Genomic DNA, 25,997 nt, shown 5'->3' with positions numbered 1-25,997 from the left:
TGGCAACAAAGTGATACAATGGTTAGGAATATAAAGGTACCAATGGCAACAAAGTGATACAATGGTTAGGAATATAAAGGTACCAATGGCAACAAAGTGATACAATGGTTAGGAATATAAAGGTACCAATGGCAACAAAGTGATACAATGGTTAGGAATATAAAGGTACCAATGGCAACAAAGTGATACAACGGTTAGGAGGGCTAAATTGCATGCCAGAGGAGATTGTTCTTATTGGACGTGCCTTTTTTGTCAGCCTGCATATTCTCTGTGTTCAGGAAAGTTTTGGGGGGGGGGGGTTCTGTTTTCCACCCTATGCTGAAAAGGTATGCCACAGGTGAGCCAACAGTCCTCCAAAATGCCCAAAGGTAAGCATGCCATGTGCTAATATGTGCTTCCTGCAATGGACTGGTTCCCAGTTTTCCATCCCTTATCAGCCTTATGCCAGTTAGTGCCAGAATAGACTCTTGCTTTCCCCAGACCTCAAATAAAGCAGCATACCACAAATAAAAAAAAGGAGGAACAATTATTTCTTTCTGCATATATAGTAGCAAATGGCATATAGTTAACATTTTTGCAAAAGATAAATTAAGGTTAGTGTCAGACTACTTTTTCATATGTTGGATTTACATTAATTGGTATATAAAAGTCTTTAGTATCACACAACACACTTTCATACAGTTCTCAAAGAGAAGACAACGTATCCAGTGATATTAACTTTGTCCTTTTTCAGACTAGTAGCTCATAAACTTAACTTAACTGTTATATCAGAAAGTGTTGTAACTCTTGCAAAAGACATTTCATTTGAAAGGTATCAAACAAATTTGCAGCATCTGCATTTATTTATAGTAAAACAGGTTGTGTCCTCACATATATAAAGAAATAAAAGCAGGAGTAAAGCACTGCATTATATTAGGCGTACAAGAAAGCAGAGAAAGGTCTGATTTCAAAACCCTCATCAATCCTTAGTATGATCTGATATAAAAATGCAGCAAGCTGAAAAGCATCTGCACATTTGACATGGCACTCCAAAACCATTTTAAGGGAACATGAATGAAGTTTTATTTATCCAGTTTAGCTCTGCCTGCAACAAGTTTCTTAATGCAGAATCACTGAAAACTGCACCTTATTGCTGAAAATACTGAAAGGTAGCACAGCTACACCTGCTAAAAGCAGGCAATATAACAGATACTGATCACAGAGGTCCAACAGACATTATTAATCTATTCCAGCATGGTTTAAAACTCCAATTATGAGTTCTTCTGCAAACAATGTGGGAGCACAGCACATAACTCAAAAGGTAAAATAGTTTATGCTACAAAATCAATTCATATACAGCTGCATAACTTTAATCGTTGTCATATATACTACACCATTTTTACAAGAATAATAATTCACATATTAAGCATCATTTTATAGAAATTAGCACATTTGGGTACAGCATGATTTTCACACCTTGCTCATTATATGATACAGTAAAACAATCATCACATAGGCCAGGACAGAATATTGACTTGAGGTATATCAAAGGTAACAAAAGGTTTCCGAGACTTAGTCTCCCAAAAATGAAACAATTAAACTGAACTGGGTATCCCGCGAGCTTTTGCAAACAGTCATTGTGTTGAAGAATGACACAGTGGAATTCATAAAATTCTTCTAAAGAAAAATAGCTTTGCACTGAGAAATTCAGTAATGCTTACTGAAAGTGCTTTACAAATCTACACAAAAATATACAAGTCTGTAATCAATAGAGTACAGCATCATCAACACACATCCAATCAGATACAGGAAAAAAGAAACACAGTTTCCAGCATAACATCTTGTGCTGTTGAAATAAGTCTTGCCAAGTCTTGTCATTCTGATAGCTCATACAGGGGAACATTACACTTTAATAACAGAACATGCACTAATGTTATTTTTGGTATCCTTAAAGTTAAAATGTGATAAATGCTGCCAAAAATATGAGAAGCATGCAACAATTACTAGTTCCTGAGGTACCAGAAAGATCTACCATATTATGTTACAAAAGCAAACTGGCTTTGTAAACATAACAACTGCATATAACTGAAAAAAATAAACAAAACAAGTAAATAATAGAAGCAAAAGATAACATTGAGCCAGGAACCCTGAATACTGAAGAAAGTAGCAAAGAAAATCCAGTTGATATACAGGACCATGACTTGTTAATTTCAGTTCCAACAATTTACATAAAGAAAAAGAGAAGTATATTTAACTAGGCAGAGGACAGAAGTATGAGTGATGCCAAGGAACTGAATGCCTTGTGGCAGACACAGCAGTGTGAAGAGAACTGCAACATAACTAACACAATAAAAAGCTGCAGCAGTTTTGTCACAGTTTGACTGTATCTGCACTTAACTAGCAACATTAAAAGCTGTATTAAACTACAGGGTGCAACAGAAATGGATGGAAGGGACTTGAGCTCAGCAGAAGAAATATTACCAGCAAGAAATGCAATAACACACTTGGCTTGGATCTATCATAGAAAAGGACAACAGTCATACCACAACAGCAACCAGATGGCAGCTTTAATAGCTGTGAGGTACACCTTTCTAATATACAAAGGGCCAGTGAAGCTTCAAGTACCATTAAGCAATATGATCTTGTTGTTCTGATCATTAACCAGTTTACTGTGAGTTCCTGAAACAAATATCAAACTTCACCTCTCAAGCTTCACACTTGAGTTGACTTTCTAATATCCTTTTCTTGAATTACTCTGCTTTCATTATTCATTAAGATGATCATTATTTTATTTCATTTCTGTATCAAAAAGATTAAAACTACATGTTACTCCCACAATACATATTACAGTCCTCATTTGAATCCTCAAGGCACAGGCAATGATGGTATCACTGTTAGCACCCAGGCAATCCGTGATATCAATTATATATATATATGACAATGATATACAACAGAAAATTAAAATAAAATAAAATATGAACCATAGAGTAGTGCCTGAAAATTAACACAATAAAAGAAAACATTGCAGTAAGTGACCTAACTGGGAGCTGTGATGGTAGACTTGGTTGTGATACAAGGGAATTGATGATAAATGGTACCATCTCCCACAATTCCTGCAAGCAGTCTAAATATGAGGCTAATGCACATGGTTTCTTTCTTTGCATAAACACTAAAAGAGCTTATGAATAACCTGGATATTTTAACTGTAATTCCATGTGCATTATTTATGTGGCTAGATGTCTCAGCTGTGACAGTCTTTTATATTGGTAGGAAAAGACTATATGAACACTACTGTGCAATTTCTGCTGATGATAAAAACAATACACTTTACAAGAATACTTTAAAAAGTGACAGTTTTAAAAGGTTTTTGTTTTATGCACTTGATAATGGGAGAGTAGACAAAGGGGAGTGAAATTTGATTAATGAGTTAAACTACAGGGAGTACAGTTTGCAAATTAATTTGAATGCTTTTGTTTTCACAGTTCAGAAAGATTATGTAATTTTAAGGCTGTCTTACAAAAGATGCATATTAAACATATCTAACTTACTCAGTTTTTTTATTGGAATGAATGTTCATCACATGACTATAATCCTATCACATGACTATATGTTTTTAGTTTTATATTAAATGTTAATTATGTTTGTGTTTGCCAGTCTTAACCGGTCTTGATTAAACAGAAAAATATTTTTGTTTGGTTTAATAAAAGATACCAAGAGGTCATCTGTGATCCAGTTACTGTATATATATGGCAATGTTGCAATCATTCTTACAATATTATCACTCTTTCAGTGTGTTTTACTCATCAAGGAATACCAAAGACAATCTCATAATGCATAGTCTACCAAACAGTCAAGACAGTAATCAGGGCATAAGATGCATGCAAAGCTTAGTTATATTAAATCTCAATATTTTTTGAAACTCAGATTTCCTGCTTCTTATACAAGTATAAAGGTTTTATACTACAATTTTTAACTAATTCATAAACAGAAAGATATTTTATCCTGTTCAAATATGTAAAGGCACCAGGTAAGAATACCATATACCACGGTTTAAAGAAAAAACTATCAGTTTCAACAATTGGCTAAGCTTCTGATGTCATTCAAAGGGGATCCAGTGTCTGTCAGCTTGGGATGACATGCCCAACAAGCCACGCTGCTTCGCTAGAGACGGCTTGCACCTGTCACCCTTAGGCTTTCGAATACTGGCCAAGGCTCTTGCCACTCCCATAGTGCCTTTTTTAGGCAAGGCTCAAAAGACAAACCCACCACCATAAATAGCACAAGTAACAAAAAACTGAGGGTAATGCTACTCAATGCCAGAAGTCTAAACCTCAAAATGCATGCACTCGAGGCATTCCTCAGTATGGAGAAAATTGATATATGTACAGTAACAGAAACCTGGTTTAAGGCTCTAGAGAGCACCCCAGCACTACCAGGCTACAACTACTACCATACATTTCAGCCACAAAACTCGGACCGAAATACAAAAGGTGGGGGCGTATCCATATTCATCAAGGATACCCACACCTCCAGGTTAGTGGCACAGCACGATGCTTCAGAGATCATCCACGTGCAACTAACAATGGGCAGAACTGCAATTCAAATTGTAGCTTGCTACAGATCACCCACCATGTCCCAGGACCCCCATTCCACATTTCTGGAAACACTGGGAAACATATAGGTCCTACCAAACACCCTAATATTGGGTGATTTCAATTACCCAAATATTAACTGGGAGAACTACTCAACTAACTCCCTTCCCAACAATTCCTAGAATTTATAAACTCAAACACCCAGGATCAACTGGTCAACACCCCCACCAGAGGTGGCAACATATTGGACCTGGTCATCACCAACATGGGCGACTGGTGTTCCACACCGGAAGTCAACCCCTCGCTGGTTAGATCTGACTATAAACTAATCACTCTGGATATCCACATTCGGCCCCCACCCCTGGTCAAAGAAACCACCGTGAAAAACTTTTCAAAATCAAACTTCACATTACTTAAGACCGAGGTGGAAAGTTTAAAATCCCCCATGCTAAAGGATAACGCTGTCCAAGCTGCAAAATCCTTTACTGATGCACTCTACGGGCACCTAGAAGAATGCATGAATCATGCTATCCCAAGCAAAACCAAGACTCTCTCCTCCAAGAAAAGGAAACCAGTCTGGTGGACTCCTGCCATAAACAAGCTTTACAATAGGAGGAGGAAACTAGCACAGGAAAAAGTAAAATCCCAAGAGGGGAAGACATCCCTGATCAGTAACAGCAAGAAACTACAATCCCTCATAAACTCATCCAAGGCTAGCTTTGAAAGAAAAATTGTCAAGGACTCCACATAAGACAACCACAAGGCATTCTTTAGCTATGTCAAGAATCTAAGTGGCAATTCCCAGATCTGCTCAGAGTTAGTGCAGAATGGCACAAAATACACTCAACCAACCGATATTGCCAACATCCTGGCAGACAGGTTCAGTGCAAACTTCACCCCCCTCTTACCCCTAAAAGGGCCCATAACCATGCCAGAAGAATGTAGTGCCCCTAACATCACAGACACTCAGGTTAAAACAGCCCTCTCCAAAGCCAAAAACACAGTATCAATGGGACTAGATGGTGTCCCAGGCTGTGTCCTACATGAGCTCAAAGATGAACTAACCCCTCACCTAAACACACTGTTCAAACGAGCGGCGCACAGCAACGGTTATTCTGCTCCACAAAGGTGGAGCCACAACAGACACCGGGAACTATTGCCCTATAAGCCTGACTAGCTTGGTCTGCAAGGCTATGGAGCGCATCATCATGGATCTCATTAACAGAGACATTGGGAACCTCCTAACACTGGACCCTACCCAGTTCAGCTTTGTTAAGGGCAGTTCCTGCCTCCTAAACCTGGTGGACTTCTTTGAGACAGTTACCAAGGCTAGAGATGAGGGAAAGGTGGTCCACACAGCCTACCCAGACCTCACAAAGGCCTTCAACACCATTCTCCATTCTGGTATTATAGACAAGCTCACCAGCCTGAACATAAACCCCTATGTTATGAGATGGGTTGCCAGCTGACTCACGGACAGAACCCACATGGTAAGAGTTGCAGGAGCTAGTTCCGACTCTAAACTGGTTACAAGTGGCATTCCCCAGAGCTCAGACCTAGGACCCCTACTGTTCAGCATATACTTCTCAGAGGTACAGGTAAGCACAGGAGGACTATGGCTGACCAAGTTCACAGATGACTGCAAACTAGGGGCTATTATTGACTCTCTGGCTGACACAAACATCCCCCAAAAGGGTCTCACTGAAACAGATACCTGGTGTCAAAATCATGGCCTCAAGCTAAATGCCAAAAAGTGCACAGTCATTCCCTTTGGAAAAAAGAAAGTACCGACAAACTACCACATAGGTGGTAGCCCCCTAAATACGGAAGATGAAATAAGGGATCTGGGGACCCAAGTAGATAGTAATCTTCCCTTTGATAATCACATTGGGAAAGTGGTTAGAAAATCTTTCTATGTGGCCCACCTATTCACAAAAGGGTTTGCATCCAGATCAAAAGAGGTCATTGTGCTCCTCTATGCATCACTCATCAGACCCATCATACAGTGCAACGCCCCATTTGGGATGTACCTTACAAGTCACCTGCAACAGCTGGAAAGACCAGAGAAGTATCTCCTCACCAATAGGATCACTGGCCTCAAACAGATGCCCTATGCAGCTTGACTGAAGAAACTCCAGCTGTACTTGGTTGCATATCACCTACTCAAAGGTGATCTCTGCCTGACATACAAGTCCATGTCCAACCAAGAATTGATGGACATGCTCCACCTAAAGAAAACTATATCCCCTTGGGCCACACGATCTAGGGATCTAAACCTCACCACAACAATAACTGGGATGTGCTGGAGGGATAGATTCCTGTCCTAGAGACTTCCCATGCTCTGGAACAAGATTCCAATCTACATTAGGTAGAGCTCCTCACTAACACTCTTCAAGAGAAACCTTGACGAGTGGATGAGAAACAGAAGGTTTAACCCAGGGATCATTTCAGTGGCTCTGCTGGACAGAGGCACAGGGAACTAATCTAAGGGGGTGGCAAAAGCCAGCACATTCCGGCTAGGCTTATAAATGCCTTTGGGCAGATAGGTTCATAGGTAGGTACTAGGCTATCTGCAAAAAAATACACTTAGCAAGCTTCAATAAGGCAAACCAGGATAAAGTTTTCACATCAATTTATTTGGTACCTTGGCTTTTCGCCTTCAAAGAATATTCACATTAAGATTCACCCTTCCTTTATACCCCTAACAATTAAGTTAAACCAATTATAGTGAATGCAATTAAGCCTAGTTAACCTTATTAAAGGTAACACATTCATTTTTCTTTTTCCTTTATAACACTCCATAACACATTTTTCAAAATAAAATATTTATGTTTCTTATATTCAAACACCTTCTTTATATACAAAAATAATTATAAAGTAAGACTGCTGTCAATGTTAGATATGACTTATTTTTTGAGATGCAAACTTATTGGCCAGGTGTAATTTAGATTCTGCTCTCGGGAAGAGTAAAAAGGATCTGTCATATGTCCCTTTCCAACCACAATCTGGGTACATATCAAGAAGTTAGGATGGCCAAAACACTAGAAAATTACAGTGGAATATATACAAAAGCATGCAGCGTACATGAAACTACACACAGAAAGATACAGTGCATATCAGAAAATACCCAAGGACAAAACAAACGAACTGTGAATCCAAACATGAACACGAAGGAATGCCAAACTACTGCTGGACCAACTGAAAACTTCTTTTTAGTCATACAATGAATCAAGGTAAGTGCTTTCATCTTACTAAAGGAAGACTTCATCAGATGACAGAAAATTCAAAATTATCCATTTAAATACCCTAAATTGATGTCAATTTTTAAAGCAGCTTAACACAAATATATACTCCACCAGTAAAATTTAAAAACTTATCATTTATGAAACACTTATTAAAATCTAGAAAAAATAAAGATAATAACAAAAATATGTATAAATAACAGCAGACTTATAACAAAGCATGTTTTTTAGGACCTTATGTTTACATCTTAAAAGTGTCGCTGAAAGTGTGGACCACACACTTAATTTACCTATCCATTTTTTTCACCTTTAAGAAACAAGCAATGGAAGTATATTCATTCAAACCCAGCCAAGTATGTGCTCAAGTACAATTCCCAGTATAATTGTCTTTTTCCTATTAATAATAGAAATGGTCCCCCTCTAGTATTCTTGAAAAGCTTCTCCAAAAATAGTGAACTCAAATTCACGCCTAGGATTGTCTTGTTTATGTCTACACAAGGCATTAGTTGCCTTTTTCTTCCTAATTTCATGTACATGCTCGTAAATACATTCCCTTAATTTACACTCCATTTTGTTCAATACAAAATCCTGGGCATGACTGGCATAATGCCTCTGCTTTCACAATTAAATGTCCCTTGTATAGAATAATTCCATCCCTGTATTAAAATATGTTCTCCAGTTTTCATGTATTTGCAATAACTGCAATGTCCATATTTGTTCATCCTAAAATCCCTACTAACCTTATTCATTGAGCATCCTCCTCCATGACATTCCAGTTCTTATTAAGAATCCATCTTACCAACCCACTGTCAATATTATAGGGAGTAACAGAGTTCCAGAATTCCTGGCTCTTCAAATGTCTTCTCTTGCCGTTATATGCAAACACAGCTCCCATTTCACCCTTTTCCTTATTTAATATAGGAACAAAATGCCCATTCCCCTTTTAACAAATATTAATTTCTTGTATTAATTCACAGCATAGTTTCCAGATACCCCCTTTTATGAAACATGTCTTTTAATGTATGACCTTCCTCTTTTAAAATGTATATCCAATGTGCTCATTTGGGAAGCCCTTACAAACTGCCCTTTTACTATGTTTTTTTTTTTTTTTTTAGGATAGAGGATGTGCACTAGTGAACTGGATGAAGGCATTAGAGTAAGTTGGTATTCTATAAATTCTGGAGCTGTATCTTTAATTATGTATGTTCTTCTCTAATAATACGTCCAAATATGCAATCCTTTCTTCTCCTATATCACAGATAAATTTTAAAAACCTGGTACTACCATTAATGGACTCTAAAAAAATGGGGCTAGTTTTTCTTTACTACATAAAGATGTCATCCAGGTATCTTACGTAAAATATGCAGAAATCCTTGATTTGATTGTTTAAAAGACACATATTCTCCCATTGCACTATTACGATATTAGCAAACAAGGACCTGTAAGTGGATCCCATTTCCACCCCCTTCTTCTGTAAATAATATTGTCCTTCAAATATTATATAATTGTTCTTGAATATTATTTCTAGGAGTTCCTCGTGTACGTTTACTGGTGGAGTATTTATTTGTGTTAAGCTCCATTAAAAATTGAGTGCTAGTAGGGGACTTGTTGATTGTGTAACATCAATTTAAGGTATTTAAATGGTAATTTTTAAAATTTTCTATCATCTGATGAAGTCTTCCTTTAGTAAGACAAAAGTGCTTATCTTGATTCATTGTATGACTATTTTGTAATAAAAAGAAGTTTGCAGTTGGTCAAGCAGTGGTTTGGCATTCCTTCCTGTTTGTTTGGGTTCACATATCAAAAAACCACAGAGAAAAATACAATTCTGCAATGCAGCATTATATGCAGTCAGCCCAGTATGACATTTCTGTACCATTTAGATTAAGCAGTTAAAGTTTCAATGCAGCATACTATAAAAAAGAGGGGGAAAAAAATTCTATATGCATATTTTTTTTAACTTCCCCCAACGTCTTCAAAACCCTCTGCAGCTTCAAACTATTCTCTGTCTGGCTTCTGCACTTTCTATGAAGTCAACCTAAGTAGTACTCATTGGTTAGGATTACAAGAAGTGCAAAACCACGATGTGGCAAATATCTCTTTCATATAACCACTGCTGAAATAACACAGTATCTTAGTGGTTTGAGTTGTCATACATTCACTTAGCGGCTAACTCTCTCACTTTCAAGATAAAATGTCTACTGTTGCTACTCCTTAAATCTGTGCTTGCATTCTTGCCAGGAACACGAAGTATTACAAATGGAATGCTGGAAGCCAATTGTGAATAAAGCGAAGGATCATGTTCATCCAATCAGCATTCAGTACCTGTGATGAAAAACCTTAAATAAACTAGAGAAAGCCAACTTCACCATATGGGTTATGCACATCAGAAGGTGGGGAGCAATTCAAGGAAGTTTAAGGGTGTCCCTGTGATCATATGCAATAGGTGAAGCCAATAATAATGTTACATGACTTGCGAGGCGTTCAGGTTAGGGGTCAGAGAATGGCTGGGTGAAGTAAGAAAATCACAAATCTGCATTCAATTTTCAGAAAATCTGGGAAAATACTGGAGCCAGAGGAAGGAGCAATCCAGCCTTGTATGTTCTTAGAATTCTATAAAAACTGTCCTCCTCCATTCTGGAAAGTGGTAAGGACTTCAGTGTTAGTGGTGTCTCAAGAGTTTCATAACTTTAGATGTTGTCGCGTTCGATTCTCAGCTAGAGCATCTCCTGTGTGGAGGCATGCGTGAATGGGCGTGCCTTCATTGAAGGTTGTGCGTCAGGGCTGGTAACTCGGCACATAAAAATCCACTACCAGACATTAGCGGACCGGAGTTCTGCTGTGGCGACCCCTAACCGGGATAAGCCGAATGACACAACAAGGCTTCTGTGTAGGTTCTCCTGAGAAAGCCAAGAACTCTGTTTCATTGCATGAAGGAAAATATACTATGAACTCAAGTTGTACTCAACATTTGTATGCCAATATCAAAATATAGCGTGAAGGGGGAGGAGTAAGATTTAAGGGAAGGGCAGGAACTGAGCAATACATGTAATGTTGGAAGGAATGATAATTGTTAAAAATAGAGCATACACTGCATGAAAATGTCTCTATGGTTGATGTTTTATCAATATATGTGTACATATGTCATTGCTTAAAAATGGCTTAATAAGAATATCTAAAAAATGTAGTATGACACACAGTGCCCCTTACAGTGGAGAGTTTTAGAAGCTTATATTACTTATATACTGTTTTAACAATGATTTCGCAAAAAATTAGCAGAAAATTTAAGTACAAGGGATTTCTTCCATTAAGTCTATAAGGTGTCATATTTTCAGCTTCTAATGTCAGATATATTAAAACATCGCAGCACTCTGTAAGCAAAGCCCACTCATCACAGTGGCCTTACTAAGTACATAATAGTGGCTACCATAAGCTCATTATGACATTAAAAAAGTTCTGGGATTTCCTTTACTGATTATAGAGATAAGGACCCCTGATATGAGCTGTATTTTAGCCTTCACAGAGGTAGTACACTCCTGATCAGCCATTTACAGTACAGGTTGTTATAGGCAAGTGAAAACAATGGGGACCAGCAATCCCATGTCTGTATTTTGGAAAAATAAGAAGAAAGTCTGGAATGCAGACATCTCTTTGAACTCTAGATGCACACTGGTCTTCCAACTCAAGCCTCATGAGAGACATGTCTTAGATGTACCACAAACTGTGCATTACAGAAAAAGAGAAATTAATTTGACATCGGTGACGACTGCAAACAGTAAAAAAACATTCATTTAGAAAAGTCTGTGGAGAATGACCAGGGTACCACAACTTCAAAGATATTATGATGACCCCTAGCATCAGGCCACATGCCTCATATGCTCTGCAACCAGTGCTGTTAGTTTCCATACTAAGAACAGAACCCTCCAACCTAATGTTTAAAAGAACAACATTTGGTGAAAAGGGAGAAAAAGTACAGTTGTGTACCTGCCATAAATGTAGATGTTCAAGTGCATTCACTGTTGCAGTCATTACAATTGGGTTATCCTGCTGGCAGGCTACCTGCAGTCGGCCTGAGTTCCAAAGTCTGGGTCCGGCGTCGGTTGCTGTCACCTCCTCCCTGACGTCAGTGTGCCAGGGGTATAAAAGGTGCAGCCGATGCCATTTTCTTCAGTTTTTCTTGCCCCAGATGTCAGGTGCCCCTAAAACGGTAGGCTAAATAATGCCAATAAGCATGCATAACCAAATGAACAACTTTTCCTTCATCTACAAGCAAATACACCACATAGGTTGTATAGAATAGAGAAGTACAGATAAGTCCCAGCAAGGAAAAGGGGGATGGTGGGAGGGTAACCTGGACTGCAACAGTGAATACACTTGAACATCTACATTTATGGTAGGTACACAATTGTACTATGTTCATCGTGTTTCACTGTTGCAGTCATTACAATTGGGTTGAATCCCAAAGCTACGGTTGGGAGGCTGGTACTAAATAGGATTAGGAGAAGCTATCAGGCCCTGCAGAACTGCAGTGGCAAAGCCTGCCCTGGATTTAGAGTAGAGAGGTAAGTGATAGTGCTTTGTAAAAGTATGTGCTGAACTCCAAGTTGCAGCCTCTAAGATGTCTTTGGTTGGCACTCCTCTGAGGAAGGCTGCTGAAGTGGCTGCTGCTCTGGTTGAATGTGGCCTAATGCCCTTAGGCACTGATTTGTCTTGCTGTGAATAGCAGAAACGAATGCAGTGGCCTATCCACTTTGAAATAGTCTGCTTTGAGATAGGCTTGCCTTGTGATCCTGCAGCATATGCTACTAGAAGTTGTTCAGTCTTTCTGAAAGCTTTGGTTCTGTCCAAGTAGAAGCGTAGCTGCCTGTGAATGTCCAAAGAATGCAGAAGTCTCTCACCCTTATTCTGTGGGTTTGGGTAAAAGTTAGGCAAGTGAATTGTTTGGTTAAGGGCCGCACTGGACACTACCTTAGGCATTAATGTAGGGTTTGTCCTCAGAGAAACCCTGTCAGGATGGAAAATGATAAAAGGTTCCACAGCCATGAGTGCCTGTAACTCTGAGACTCGTCTAGTGGAGGTTATTGCTAGGAGCAGGGCTGTTTTCCACGATAAGAATTTAATATCAGCTGCAGAGGCTGGCTCAGACGGAGGCAGTGTGAGTTTTTCCAAGACATAGTTGAGGTCCCATGCAGGCATTGGTGCTCTCCTTGGGGGTCTTATGTTTTTGGCCCCTCTGAGGTACTGCCTTAGTAATGGATGAAAAAAAAATATGTGGTTCTGTATTGTAATGAGCTGAAATGGCAGAGGCATGAATTTTAATTGATGAAAAGGAAAGGCCTTTATCCAGCATCTCAGTTAAGTATTGCAAAATCTGAGGAATATTTGGAACAATTGTGTCAATACCTTGTGCCTGGTTCCAAGCACAGAATCTCTTCCATTTTTCTGCATGAGATTTTCTGGTGCTAGGCCTCCTGGCCTCCAAAATAACATCCATCACTGCTTTAGAGAGAGGTGTGTCTGGAATGGCTATGTTATCTGCCATGCTGCTAGGTTTAAGGTCCTGAGTTGGCTGTGCAGTATCAGACTGTCTTGTTGGGTCAGTAAGTGAGGAATTTGAGGTAATGCCCAAGCTGGACATTGAGACAAGCTCTTTAGGATTGGGTACCAGTGCTGGCGGGGCCAGTCTGGGGCAATCAGTATCATTTTTGGATTTTCTTGTCTGACCTTGAGGAGTACCTTGGGGAGGAGAGGCAGAGGAGGAAAGGCATATACTGTTAGGTTTTTCCAGCTGAAAGATAGAGCATCCACTTTCCATGCTTGCTTGTGATAAGTCCTTGTGCAGAATCTCTGTAGTTGGCAATTGTGAGGGGAGGCAAATAGGTCTAAGTCTGGGCATCCCCAGTTCCTTGTTATCATGCTGAAGACTTTTGGATCCAATTTCCACTCGTGGGGATCCATTAGGTTTCTGCTTAGTTCATCTGCCAGAGTATTTATCCTTCTTGGCAGGAATTGTGCTTGCAGATGTACTTGGTAAGTCAATGCTGTGTCCCACAAGTTCATGGCTAGTCTGCAGAGGGGGTAGGAACATGTGCCCCCTTGCTTGTTTATGTACCACATGACTGTAGTATTGTCCGTCTTTATCAGTAGTTGTCCTGGATAAAGTAGATCCTTGAAGGCTGTTGGGGCATTTTGAACTGCTAGCATCTCTTTTTGATTGATATGTAGATGCATTTGACTTGCAGACCATGTGCCCTGAATACATCTTCCTGCCATATGGGCACCCCAGGCATAATCTGATGCATCTGTTGTCAACGTCTGCCTGGCTGTGGGTAAGGTAAATGGCTGTCCCGTGTTGTGGTGACAGGTTTTTGCCCACCATTGAAACTCCTGCTGCAGGCAGGGAATGAGGGTAATTATTGTTTCTAGTCTGTGGCAATGTTGAGTCCAAACACTTTTAGATACCACTGAAGTTTCCTCATATGCAGTCTTGCATATGGAATTAGCAGAATGCAGGATGCCATGAAGCCCAAAGCCTGCAGAATTTTTCTTGCAGATAACTGGGTCTTGCCAACATTTTGAAATAAGGAGTCAGTTGTCTGTGTTTGTCTGGCGTGAGATAAGCCATCTGGGCAGTTGTATTTCAGCTTGGACCCAAGAATATTATCTCTTGAGAGGGTACAAGTTTTGATTTCTTTTTCTTTTCATTTACTGTGTAACCTAGGCCTGTTAGTAATCTCTCTACAAATGTCAGATGCTGTAGTAGAATGTCATTGTTCTCTGCTTGAATAAGGCAGTCGTCCAAGTAAGGATATATTTATATTCCTCTTTGTCTGCAAAAAGCAATTACTGGTGCCGGGAATTTTGTGAAAACCCTGGGCGCAGTAGATAAGCCAAAGGGCAATGCAAAGAATTGGTAGTGCACTGAGCCAGCTATAAATCTGAGGTATCTTCTGCATGATTGTCTGATTGGGACATGCAGGTATGCCTCTTTTACGTCTAAAGTCACAAGCCAAGCCTTCTTGCCCAGCATGGGCAGAAGCTGCTGCAGAGTTAACATTTTGAATTTTGGAATATCCACAAATGTGTTTAGGATAGACAGGTCCAGTATTGGTCTCCAGGCTTTGTCCTTTCTGGGCACTAAGAATAGCCTTGAGTAAAATCCTAGTCCCTGCTCTTGCTGTGGCACTTGCTGAATGGCTCTCATGTCCATGAGGGATGAGACTTGTTTTTGTGCCTCTGCCCATTGATTACGTGGCAGGTCTGGCATACCGTTTGGCCTTGGCAGGGTGTGAAAGTGGAACCTGTAGCCTTGTGATATGATATTTAAGACCTATTTGTCCTGGGTGATCATGTGCCAATTTTGTGCAAAAAGTGCTAGTTTTCCCCCCAAAGGAGCTGCCAGAAGATAAGTGCTTGGTGCTGGCAGAGGAAAGTCATTGAGACCATTTCCTGTATGGCTGTGATTTTTCTTCTCCACTTTTGGAGGTAGAAGCACCCCGTTGTGTAGGCCTGTATGAACCTTGGGGCTATTATCTGCTTCTGGGGCATCTGTATCTGCCTCTTTGTGGCCTGTCTGATACTGGAAAGGACCAATTTTTTGTAGGCCAGTTCCTGCTAAATCTGGGAGGCTGTACCTGTAAGAAATCCTTGATTGTTTGCATAGATTTAGCTTTGTCCTCCATTTTCTTCAACACCTCTTCTGCTTTAACACCAAACAAGGTATCATGTTGTAATGGAGCATCTAATGGTTTTGCTTTAACATCATCGGGCAGATTCTGTTCTTTTAACCAAGCACGTCTCCTAATGACAGAACCTGTAACAGCAGCCCTGCAGGAGGCCTCTAGAGAATCAAAACCATATTGCAAAGTATGCTTTCCCACTTGTTCAGCTGCATGCAATAAATCCTGCATTTCTTTGTTTTATGCACATTCTGAATTTGTCAACATTTTCTGTTTAAGCAGTGATATAAGATATTGCTGATATTTAAGCATATGAAACTGACAATTTAATGCTGTTACAGCCAAGGTAGCAGAAGTATAAATCTTTTTCCCCCATCTGTCCAGGGCCCTTGAATCCCTATCAGAGGGGATAGGGTTTTTTTGCAGTAGAAGCTTTGACCCTTTGGGGACACAGAGATAGTTGCAGGGTTTTTATAAAGAAATTTATCTGAATCAGGAACCCTGTAGTATCTGTCTGGTTTAACAGGAGCTGGTGGCAAAGAGTCAGGAGACAGTCTCTGAAAATACATCATCTACAATATCTAAAACAGGAGGAATAGCAAGGGGCCTGTGCTGAGGTAATAAAAGGAAGTCTCTGAGCCTTTTCTTGGATTCTGAGTAATCTTGGCTCTCCCAGTGGAAATGCTCCCTCATAGTATGCAGGATTTCCCCAAAAGAATAATCCTCAGGAGGAGAGGCTGAAGGGATAGATTCTTCAGCATCAGAATCCTCATAGGGAGGAAGAGAATATTCCTGTTCAGAAGAAGAATCAGAGGAAATGGAAACCTGATCTGAAGATGCATATTCTATCTCTTGCCTAGGCCTCTTATCAGGAGGGGGATGGGAACCCCTGATCAAATTAATTAGGTCTTCGGCTATTTTAAGTATCTGTTTTTTAGGCATTAAGGCCTGTCCAGGAGAATGCTGCACTTGTTTCTTTGTCTTTAGAGCTGCTTTAGTCTTTGCCTTTGAAGCTGAAGTTGGTTTTACATTTAACTGTGTAGGCCTGAAAACACCCTCAGAAGCCGATGCCTGCTCAGTGGCTCCGGACCCATCTGAGGGAATAGTTTTCGAGTGTCCAATACCTTGAGTTTCCAGCGGCCTAGTTGGCTCCACGTGGGAGTTGGAAGCGGCCTGTGGCTCTGAGGTAGCGGCGTCAGGGGTTGCGAAAGTGCCTCATTGAGAACCGGCGAACTGGCGACAGGCCTAGCAGAAGTCTCGTCGTCGGTTCTGGACCTCAGATGCCTGTCCTTTTCTTTTTCTTTGTGCTTTTTATAAACTCCGGTAGTCGGTTGTTCCGATGGCATTATATAACTGAATCTTCTGCCAAAATAATGAAATACAAAATCGTACCGACGCTTAATAGTGTGTTGGTTAAATCTAGCACAAAACCAACAACTAGCAATGTCGTGGTCAGGGCCTAGGCAAGGAATACAGTAAGAATGAAAATCCTTATGAGGTATTTACTTCCCACAAGAAATACAATTATTAACTTTTTCTGACATCGGTCTGGAGCAAGAAAAAAGTTTCCCCAACGGGGTACTTAGCTTTAATGAAGACTTCGGATCTGAAATTCGAATTTGAAAATCTCAGGAGTCAGCCGACCGGCACTTGCGAACTGCTTTGCTTCAGGCACCGCGCGGCAAGAAAGATTGAAGAAAATGGCGTTGGCTGTATCTTTTATACCCCTGGCACACTGACGTCAGGGAGGAGGCGACAGCAACCGACGCCGGACCTAGACTTTGGAACTTGGGCCAACTGCGGGTAGCCTGCCAGCAGGATAACCCAATTGTAATGACTGCAACGGTGAAACACGATGAACATCTGCATTCCAGTGGTTAAACTGTGTAGCTGTCAGCATGTTACGTCCGCAGCACAGTTTAACAGGTGCTGTGTCATTATGACAGCTTTGGAAAACTGAAGAAGCAGAGATTTCTGACAACAGTACACATTTATAGTCACTATGACAAGAGCCATGTGACTAACAATGTGCTTTCCTGTTAATTCTGTTTGCAACATTCTACATTAAAATAAAAAAAAAATAATACATACATACATATATATATATATATATATATATATATATACACACATATATATATATATATATATATATATTAATATACATACATGCATATATATATATATATATATTTATATATATATCTTTATATATATATATATATATATATATTTCCCCCCACAGGAGCAGGAGGTTATGAGGGGTGCAAACAGTCTATGTATTCATCTATCTACCCGTATGCATAATTTTACCTGTTTACCTGTCCACCTCTTAATCTCCACCTGTCCATCCATCTAGCTATCTATTTTCCTGAATTACTAAAACACCAGAAAGCCTGTGGGGTGGGGAAATTGCTGACATGGCTATTAAGCAAGCAGACAACTCAGTGTATGTCTAATCAAGTCAATTCACTTATGCAGGCTTCTGCATTTTCCATTACAATCCAACTGCTAAGTTCAGAAGCATATGTAGAACTAAATGGGCAGAGCTCTCATCTCTGCGAGCTAGTCAGATGATCAAAAGGGTTAGAGATATACATGAGACAGGTATATTACCACTCTGGTTAGAAGGCATCTAGACATGACAAAGGAGGCTCACTATACAGGAAAGGCTTCAAAGCAATTTTAGTTTCAAAATTCTAAACTGGCTTTGTAACTTGTCTGGCAGTTGTCTCGCCGGATTAAGAAGCTGTTAACAAGCTGTTTTCTGTGGTCCAGGGTTTGATCACCTCAGTCTGCAATGCCTAACTGTATGACTCTGAATAAGACTCTAAAAGGGGGGGGAGGTTGGCATAGTGGTTAAGGTGTTTACCTTACAGACACAAGGTGCAGGGCTTGATTCTCACTTGGGGTAATTGGCTAGGCTTAAAAATGGCCCACAAGGGCAGTTAGCCTAGTACTAAACTATGAACTATAAGTCACTTAATCATGCAGCGCTTCCAGACTGAATCTGAAAAAGTTCCTTGGAGATCAGTGCTTTACCCCACTATACAAACAGACTTAAAATAAAAATAAAATAAAACTGTGTGCACCATATCCAGACTAAGGGGTAGATACCTAGATGTGGTTAAGTTCTACATTTTTTAACTTCCTTGTATCAGAGTAAAGGTAATGCATTATAATAAGTATAAAAAAACGCTGTGACAAAGTTTTGTACTTTTATTATGTCACTGATTCAAAAGCTTTCTTCTAAATGAGAACTGGTAAAATGAATCAGTAATGGTACAGCTATAATTGAAAGAAATCTGCCAGTGCTGAGTCAGATTTTTTTCCCAAGAGAACAGCGGCATTGTAATTTAAATGTGATTGTTCTGTTAGGCTTATTAAAATCAAAGGAACCAGTCAGAGAAGAACAGAATGTACTTATAATGACATAGTAAGTGCATGCCTGAAGTAAAAGCCAAGGCAACTTTCTCTATAGGCATGGATAAAGTTTGCAAACACGCTGTCATAACAGAAGGAAAAAGCTAATGCCTCTGTTACTTATGACTGCTATACACCACACAAAGCAGTTATCAAACGCAAGAAAAAAACACCACAAAAACCAGGAGTAATTTGATATGGCTGAGGAAAGCATTATAAGTCATAGGTGCCTGCAACGACCTTGAATCAGAGTCAGCAAAATCCTGTTTTTGTCTTAAAAGCAACATTTGAGCTATAAAATACCATGCCAGGGCAAATGTATTTCCTTCCTTCTCTGTTCAGGTCAGTAAACATTGTCTTGAGAAGCTTTTGGCTTATCTAGAGGGCTTATTGATGCTTTCAGGTTACAGCTATGGAATGCTATAAATGATTGACTCTCGGGGTAATGCACACTCTATCTTTATCAATAACCTCACCACAGCAGTTTGTCACAATCCATCCAGTAACTTACCTTTACTTGCACTTTCGACATGAGCAAGCTCATCTGTGAATTTTAAGATGTCAGGGTACCTCTCTTCACATAACTCTGCCAGGAAATGCAGTAAAGTTGTTTTCTGGTCATTTGACTTTGAGTCCCGAAGCTAAATGGGCAGAAACAAACAAAAAATACAATGATTCATCATCAACTTACAAGATATTTTCTTTTGAAAATTATTTGCACATAAATCCTTAAAAAAAACAGTTAACGTTTACTTACTGTTTTCTAAAAATAGTAAGGATACTGATTCCAAAAGTTGTTAAACTATTTTCCTTTTCTTGTTTACAAAACATTTTACAATAAACAAAGTGTTCCATGGAATATGTTATAAAGTAGCAGCAGAGGATGAACAAATCTAAAGTAATGTCTTTCGACTTTTCCCAGTTAGGGGTCGCCACAGCGGAACTCTGGTCTGCTAATGATTGGCAGTGGATTTTTACGGTGCTGAGTTGCCAGCCCAACGCCCAACCTTCAATAAGGCACTTCCTTTCACATACACACCTACCTGCATGTCTTTAATCATCACTCAGCTGCGGGGAGGACATGCAGACTCAACACAGAAGGCGCTTCAGCTGAGAATCGAACGTGAGAACCTCTTGCTGTGAGGTGACAATGCTAACCGCTGCACCACCGTGGCCTACTGGAGGCTGAGCAAATCTAATCTTTCGATAAGCCCGACTATAAACGGTATCAGTTTATCTTTACTTGCTGTGCCTTTTTTAATCATTTACTCCCCTACAAGGGGAGAACCCTTAAGACCATAAAGTGCAAAAAGAACCTTTACCTTACCTTACCTGCATATTTTCACAAGAACCACTTTAACATTCAATGCAGTTCTTGACATTTTGTAAACTGTATCAAGCATGGCAAGGCACTGTTTTGGACTTTTGTAACACTACAAATCAGATGCTAGACTGCATTTCACAAACAGAAGGGCAGTTTAATCATGTTACCACTGGCACACCCGTACTTGGACTTCACATACTACCTAATGACAATGAAATGGAACTGCAATGACATACGACCGTCTTGCATAGTATTAACTGTAAACAGACACAAAATGTATTTTTTACATCACTTTAACTACAGAATTTGTGAACTGATTCATATTTATGTTTGTGGAAACAAAATTAGCATGAACAAGTTTTAAGTACTACCTCTAAAACTCGCCAGATTTTCACAGCATGTCTAGATTTTTACTCATATTTTTGTCTGTTCCTCGTAACATTTGTGATTTTCTGTTAAATCAATGCGATGATCTGAAGACTGAAGTCACTATATAATGGCATGCCTTTGCATTTTAGACTTCAAATCCTTCAGAAAATGCATGTTAATACAAACTCTTTTCTAGCAACTTTCTAAGTTTATAAGAGCAATATGTAAAATCTGTCCCTATTTTTGGGCCTTTGTCCACCCATTTTGTCAAGTTTTGTCCAGCTTTCTAGCAGTAAGAGGTTGAGAGGTATGCTGAATACCGATTTGCATGGGTGACCGTTTGCACGTGAAGGGAGAGGTTAGGGGTAAAGATGGAGAGAGATGGAATTATAATGCAGCATACAACATAGCGTCCCATGATGTAGAAAAATAACTCTGAAGATAACGGTCAGCCCGTCTCAAAAGCTGCACAAGTTTAATTTACCCTTTTTGCTTCAAATATTGTTCTAATCCAGATTAACACCCCCACCCTTACCCCCTCCTATTTAGACTCTTAACCCAACTATACTACCGCCACTACTAACCACAGTCAGAATTAGCTGGTTGTCTTTACATACTTTAAAATCTTGTCTGACAACTTTGTTACTAATATTATAAACAAGAAACTATCTTAACTTGCAACATTTACTATATATACTGTTGATAATCAATATCTTGTTATTGCATTAAAGCCAACAACCTGTAATGTTTACTATTGCTGCAACTTTGTATCTCTATTTATCATGTACATGATCTGGAGCTTTTCTCCTCGGGCATCCACTGAAAAAGGACCTGCGTCCAGTCGGAATTTCCTGGTAAACAAATGTAAATAAATAAATATATTCTGCTAGATAACATAAACAGCATTATTTTTCTTCTACTGCTTATCTTAATAGTCTATAGTATCACTTGTTTTTTTTTTGTAATGAGGTGAACTAGATTTCTACGGCTGTTTTCTCAGTGATGATCAAGCCACAACAAATAATATGGAAATTTATAAAGCACAGCATTAGGCAAGCCTTAACAAGAGCTTCCCTAAAGTAGCTCAAGATGAAATTGCTCGAGCGTCACTAGCATTAAAAAAGAGGAAAGGAATAACGCTAAGCATTACTTTCCACAGTAAAATCATTCCCAGCATGTCTTCTAAGTATGCAATGACAAACATTCATTTGTTTTGGAAGATTTTTACCTTCTTCAAGTTGGTGCAAAAGTGGTGTTGCTATACATAAGTTCTGGGGGTACAGGGAACCTGCCCCCCGTAAAAGAATGAAAATTACTTTCTTTAATTGTTCTCTGTTTCAAGCTTTTTTTTTTTTCATACTTTCAACTCATCGGCTTTCAAGATGTTGGTGTTTTCAACTCTTAACACGTAACTAGAAAAATAACATAATATTGCTAACAAAAATGATAGAAGAAATCTGCATCATTTTCCAAACTGTCTGTACTGCTCCTGTTGAATGAGTGTGTACATTGTTAATGCAGACAGACAAAAGTGTAACATCTTAAAAGTTGAAAGATTTCTTAATGAATGCGTCTACTCATTCTCTGATCATCCTCTAAATCCAATTCAGGGTAACAGGGAAGCTAAAGCCTATAACAGCACCCTCTGGGCATACGACAATGAAATTAATCCTGAACAGGGTGCCAACTCATTGATTATGGCCAGTCTGGAAGAATACCATTTCATTTACAGCATGTCTCAAGTGAGGCAATAAGAAGATGAAACATCCACTGTGGGGGGATCAACATGTAGAAACTGAAAGGACAACAAAACACTATACAGAAAGAGGTCAAGCTGAGAACCAAACTGCAAAACCAAGTTCTGTGAGGCAGCAATGTTATCCACAATGCCATACTGTGAAGTATATTTCTTGAAAAACGTATTCTTTTAAATGCATGTGTATGCCCTAAATGAAGCAAAAATGAACGTGAAAGTATATGCTCAACCTGTTTTCAGATGTATCACTATTAAACTTCATAAGTATAACTACTTTAGCTTGGGAGTGCAGTTCATTTAGCTTAGCTGTAGGAAAAGACTGTTGTTTTATGAAAAACTAACTTGCAAAACTCATTGCATAAATTACTCATTATATCTCATTTCCTCTCTGCTTTTAGTGGCTTGTATGAGTAAGCGCAAAATTATCATTTTGTGAAATCACTCCCCTTCAACTATTTAAATTTATTGGCCATCCTACTGTATTCCGTAGTAGCAGAATATAAAAGTGACCACCCCCTTTCAATCTATCTTGCTGTTTTAAAAATAGTGACTCTCCACTAAAACTTAACTTTTTAGACAGGTTAAACTTAAGTTACTTAGTTTCACATTTAACTCCTCTAGTGCACACTGTAGTGTTTAGGATAAACCATTTTTTTTCATCTTACCTTTAAGCATCCCTGTGACTAGCATTTGCTCTAAAACCTGCTGGAAAGCACTAGGGAGCCTTAAACTGATGCAAGCACTCAGCTCTCCTTGTTAATAAGGAGAAATTAATCAAAGGCACTAAACAGCCTATAATTGCAAAGTACCTTGCTAAGGTAAGGGAAAACAGCTCTTGTACTTTACAAGAAAAAGCACCAAACCAGGCATGTCCAAGGGTCAGCTTCCGGTGATTTCTCCTGTCCACCTGGTGGATCTGTACATACTGGGGCAATGGAGCAATTGCCTCATGTTCACAGACAACCCTCTCCTCCTATCACCCAACACTACAACCTGCGAGAGATGCATTTACATAGCCAAACTAGAAGCAAAGCTCTCTCCACCCATGAAGGTGCTAGACAGTCAAGAGGAGAAGGTTAACACCCGCACTACATCTCAAGCAACACATAGCCCTTTTAAACCCACACCACCAACACCTTCACATAGCAACATTAAACCCTCATATGCAGAGGCACTTAACAGTAACATGCCCAAGCAACAAGGACCTCCGAAGCTGAAATGCAAACAAACACCAATCACAACCAAAGTGTCACACAGCTCATACCACCAGTGTGCCACCCAACAACAGCCCCTAAGACAAGACAACGTATCCAATACTTTAGTCATAGGTGACTCTATAGTCAGTCACACTGATGTCCCAACTCACCAGGCTGAACAAGGAGAAAACTGCAGTCAGCTGCCTGTCGGGTGCCAGGATCTGCCACATAATGCATGCACTCAAGTCACTCCACAACAAGTACAAACATGACTCTGTCATTGTCCATGCTGGAGTGAATGACTTGAGACATACCTCCCCTAGACTACATGAAAAGAGACATGGAAGAGCTCTCAGATCATGTGGCCCATGCAGGTATGACCCAAGCCCTGGGTAGCATCCTGCCTTCACCCAGAATGATACCACAGTATAAGGACAAAATGACTGACTTCAACAATTGACTAAGCTTCTGGTGTCTTTCAAAGGGGATCCAGTATCTGTCTGCCTGAGGTGACATGATCGACAGACCACGATGCTTTGCCAGAGATGGTCTGCACCTGTCACCCCTGGAATTTAGGTCACTGGATAAGGCTCTTGCCACCCCTATATTGCCTTTTTTAAGCAAAGTTCAAAGGACAAAACCACCACATTAAAAGGTACAAGCATGCAAAATCTGAAGGTAATTCTGCTCAATGCTATAAGTCTAAACCTCAAATGCACTCTCTTGAAGCACTCCTAAAAATTGAGAACATCGATATCTGTGCAGTAACTGAGGCCTGGTTCAAGGCTCCAGAGAGCACCCTTGCAACACCAGGCTACAACTCTTACCACACTTTCCGGCAACCAAACCAGGACCCAAACACTAAAGGTGGAAGAGTGTCCATATTCACCAAGGATATTCAAACCACCAGGCTAGTTGCACAACACAATGCATCTGAAATTCTCCAGGTGCAACTTAACAATAGGTAAGACTGCAATCCAAACTGTAGCTTGGTACAGATCCCCCACCATCCCCCAAGATTCTCACTACACCTTTCCAAACATAATGGAAAATATTAAGATACAACCAAACACCCTAATGCTGGGTGACTTCAACTACCCTGACATTAACTAGGAAAACTACTCATGTACCAACACCTTTGCCCAATGGTTCTTGTAATTCATAAATTCCAATGCCCAGGATCAACTAATCCATAGTCCCACCAGGGCGCCAATATCCTAGACATGGTCATTACCAACATGGGAAATCGATGTTCCACACCTATGGTCACCCCCTCGTTGGTCAGGTCTGACCATAAGCTAATCACCCTTGACATCCACATCCCTCCCCCACCCCCCAGTAAGGAAACCTCCATAAAAAACTTCTCCAAAGCCAACTTCATGCTACTCAAGTCAGAAGTGACAAACATCATGACACCCATGCAGATGGGAATTGAAATTTGACTGCTGAATCCTACACTAAAGCACTGTATAAGCACATCGACTCATGCATGAATCGTGCCATCCCAAATAGAACCAAGATGCTCTCCTCCAAAAAATGGAAGCCAATCTGGTGGTCCCCTGTCATAAACAAACTTTACAACAAAAGGAAGAAACTGTTGCAGAAAAGAGGAAAATCCAAGGATGCAAAAAACTCCCTTACCAGCCTCAGTAAGAAGCTGAGATCCCTCATAAAATCCTCCAAAGCTAGTTATTAAAATAAAATTGCCAAAGATTCCAAAGACAACCACAAGGCATTCTATAGTTATGTCAAGAATCTAAATATCAATGCTCAGATCTGCTCTGAGCTACAGCAGAATGGCATTAAATATACTGATCCCAAGGATATTGCCAATATTCTGGCAAACTGATTCAGTGCCAACTTCAGCCCCCTCTCACCCCCTAAAGGGCCCATCTCAATACTGTAAGATTGCCAAATTCCAGTAATATTAGCCATACAGGTAAAAAACTCACTTTTCAAAGCTTAGAATACAGCATCCGTGGGACCAGATGACATCCCAGGCTGTGTACTACATGAACTACAAAATGAAGTGGCACCCCACCTAAGTGTCATGTTTAATCATAGCCTCACCTCAGGCTTCGTGCCCACTGAGTGGTGCACAGCTACAGTTATCCCACTCCAAAGGGGGGATCCACCTTGGATCCTGGGAACTACCGTCCCATCAGTCTGACAGGCTGATCTGCAAGGCCATGGAATGTATTATCATGGAACTTATAAAGAAAGACATTGGCGACCTTCAAACACTGGACCCCACCCAGTTTGGGTTTGTGAAGGGCCAATCTTGTCTCCTGAACCTGACTGACTTCTTCGAATCAGTCTTCAGAGCTGTGGACAAGGGTAAGGTGGTCCACACAACCTATCTGGACCTCGCCAAGACCTTTGACACCATCCCCCATGCTGGAATCATAGATAAACTTACTAAGCTGGGCATTAATTC

General features: G+C 39.9%; 1 protein-coding gene across 2 annotated transcripts in view; it reads right to left on the bottom strand.

Moving 5' to 3' along the window:
- Positions 1-25,997, bottom strand: part of DIAPH2 (diaphanous related formin 2) — a 5,354,951-nt gene that overhangs the window by 1,861,856 nt on the left and 3,467,098 nt on the right. For both annotated transcript variants that reach the window (XM_044057628.1, XM_044057629.1), the window contains exon 22: positions 19,427-19,556. In XM_044057628.1, the coding sequence (XP_043913563.1) occupies positions 19,427-19,556 (130 nt within the window). The remainder of the gene's footprint in view (positions 1-19,426; positions 19,557-25,997) is intronic.

Source organism: Protopterus annectens, chromosome 15.part0 (genome assembly GCF_019279795.1).
Source record: "Protopterus annectens isolate FY-2018-M chromosome 15.part0, PAN1.0, whole genome shotgun sequence".
NCBI lineage: Eukaryota > Metazoa > Chordata > Ceratodontiformes > Protopteridae > Protopterus > Protopterus annectens.
This window is presented reverse-complemented; position numbering and strand designations above follow the sequence as displayed.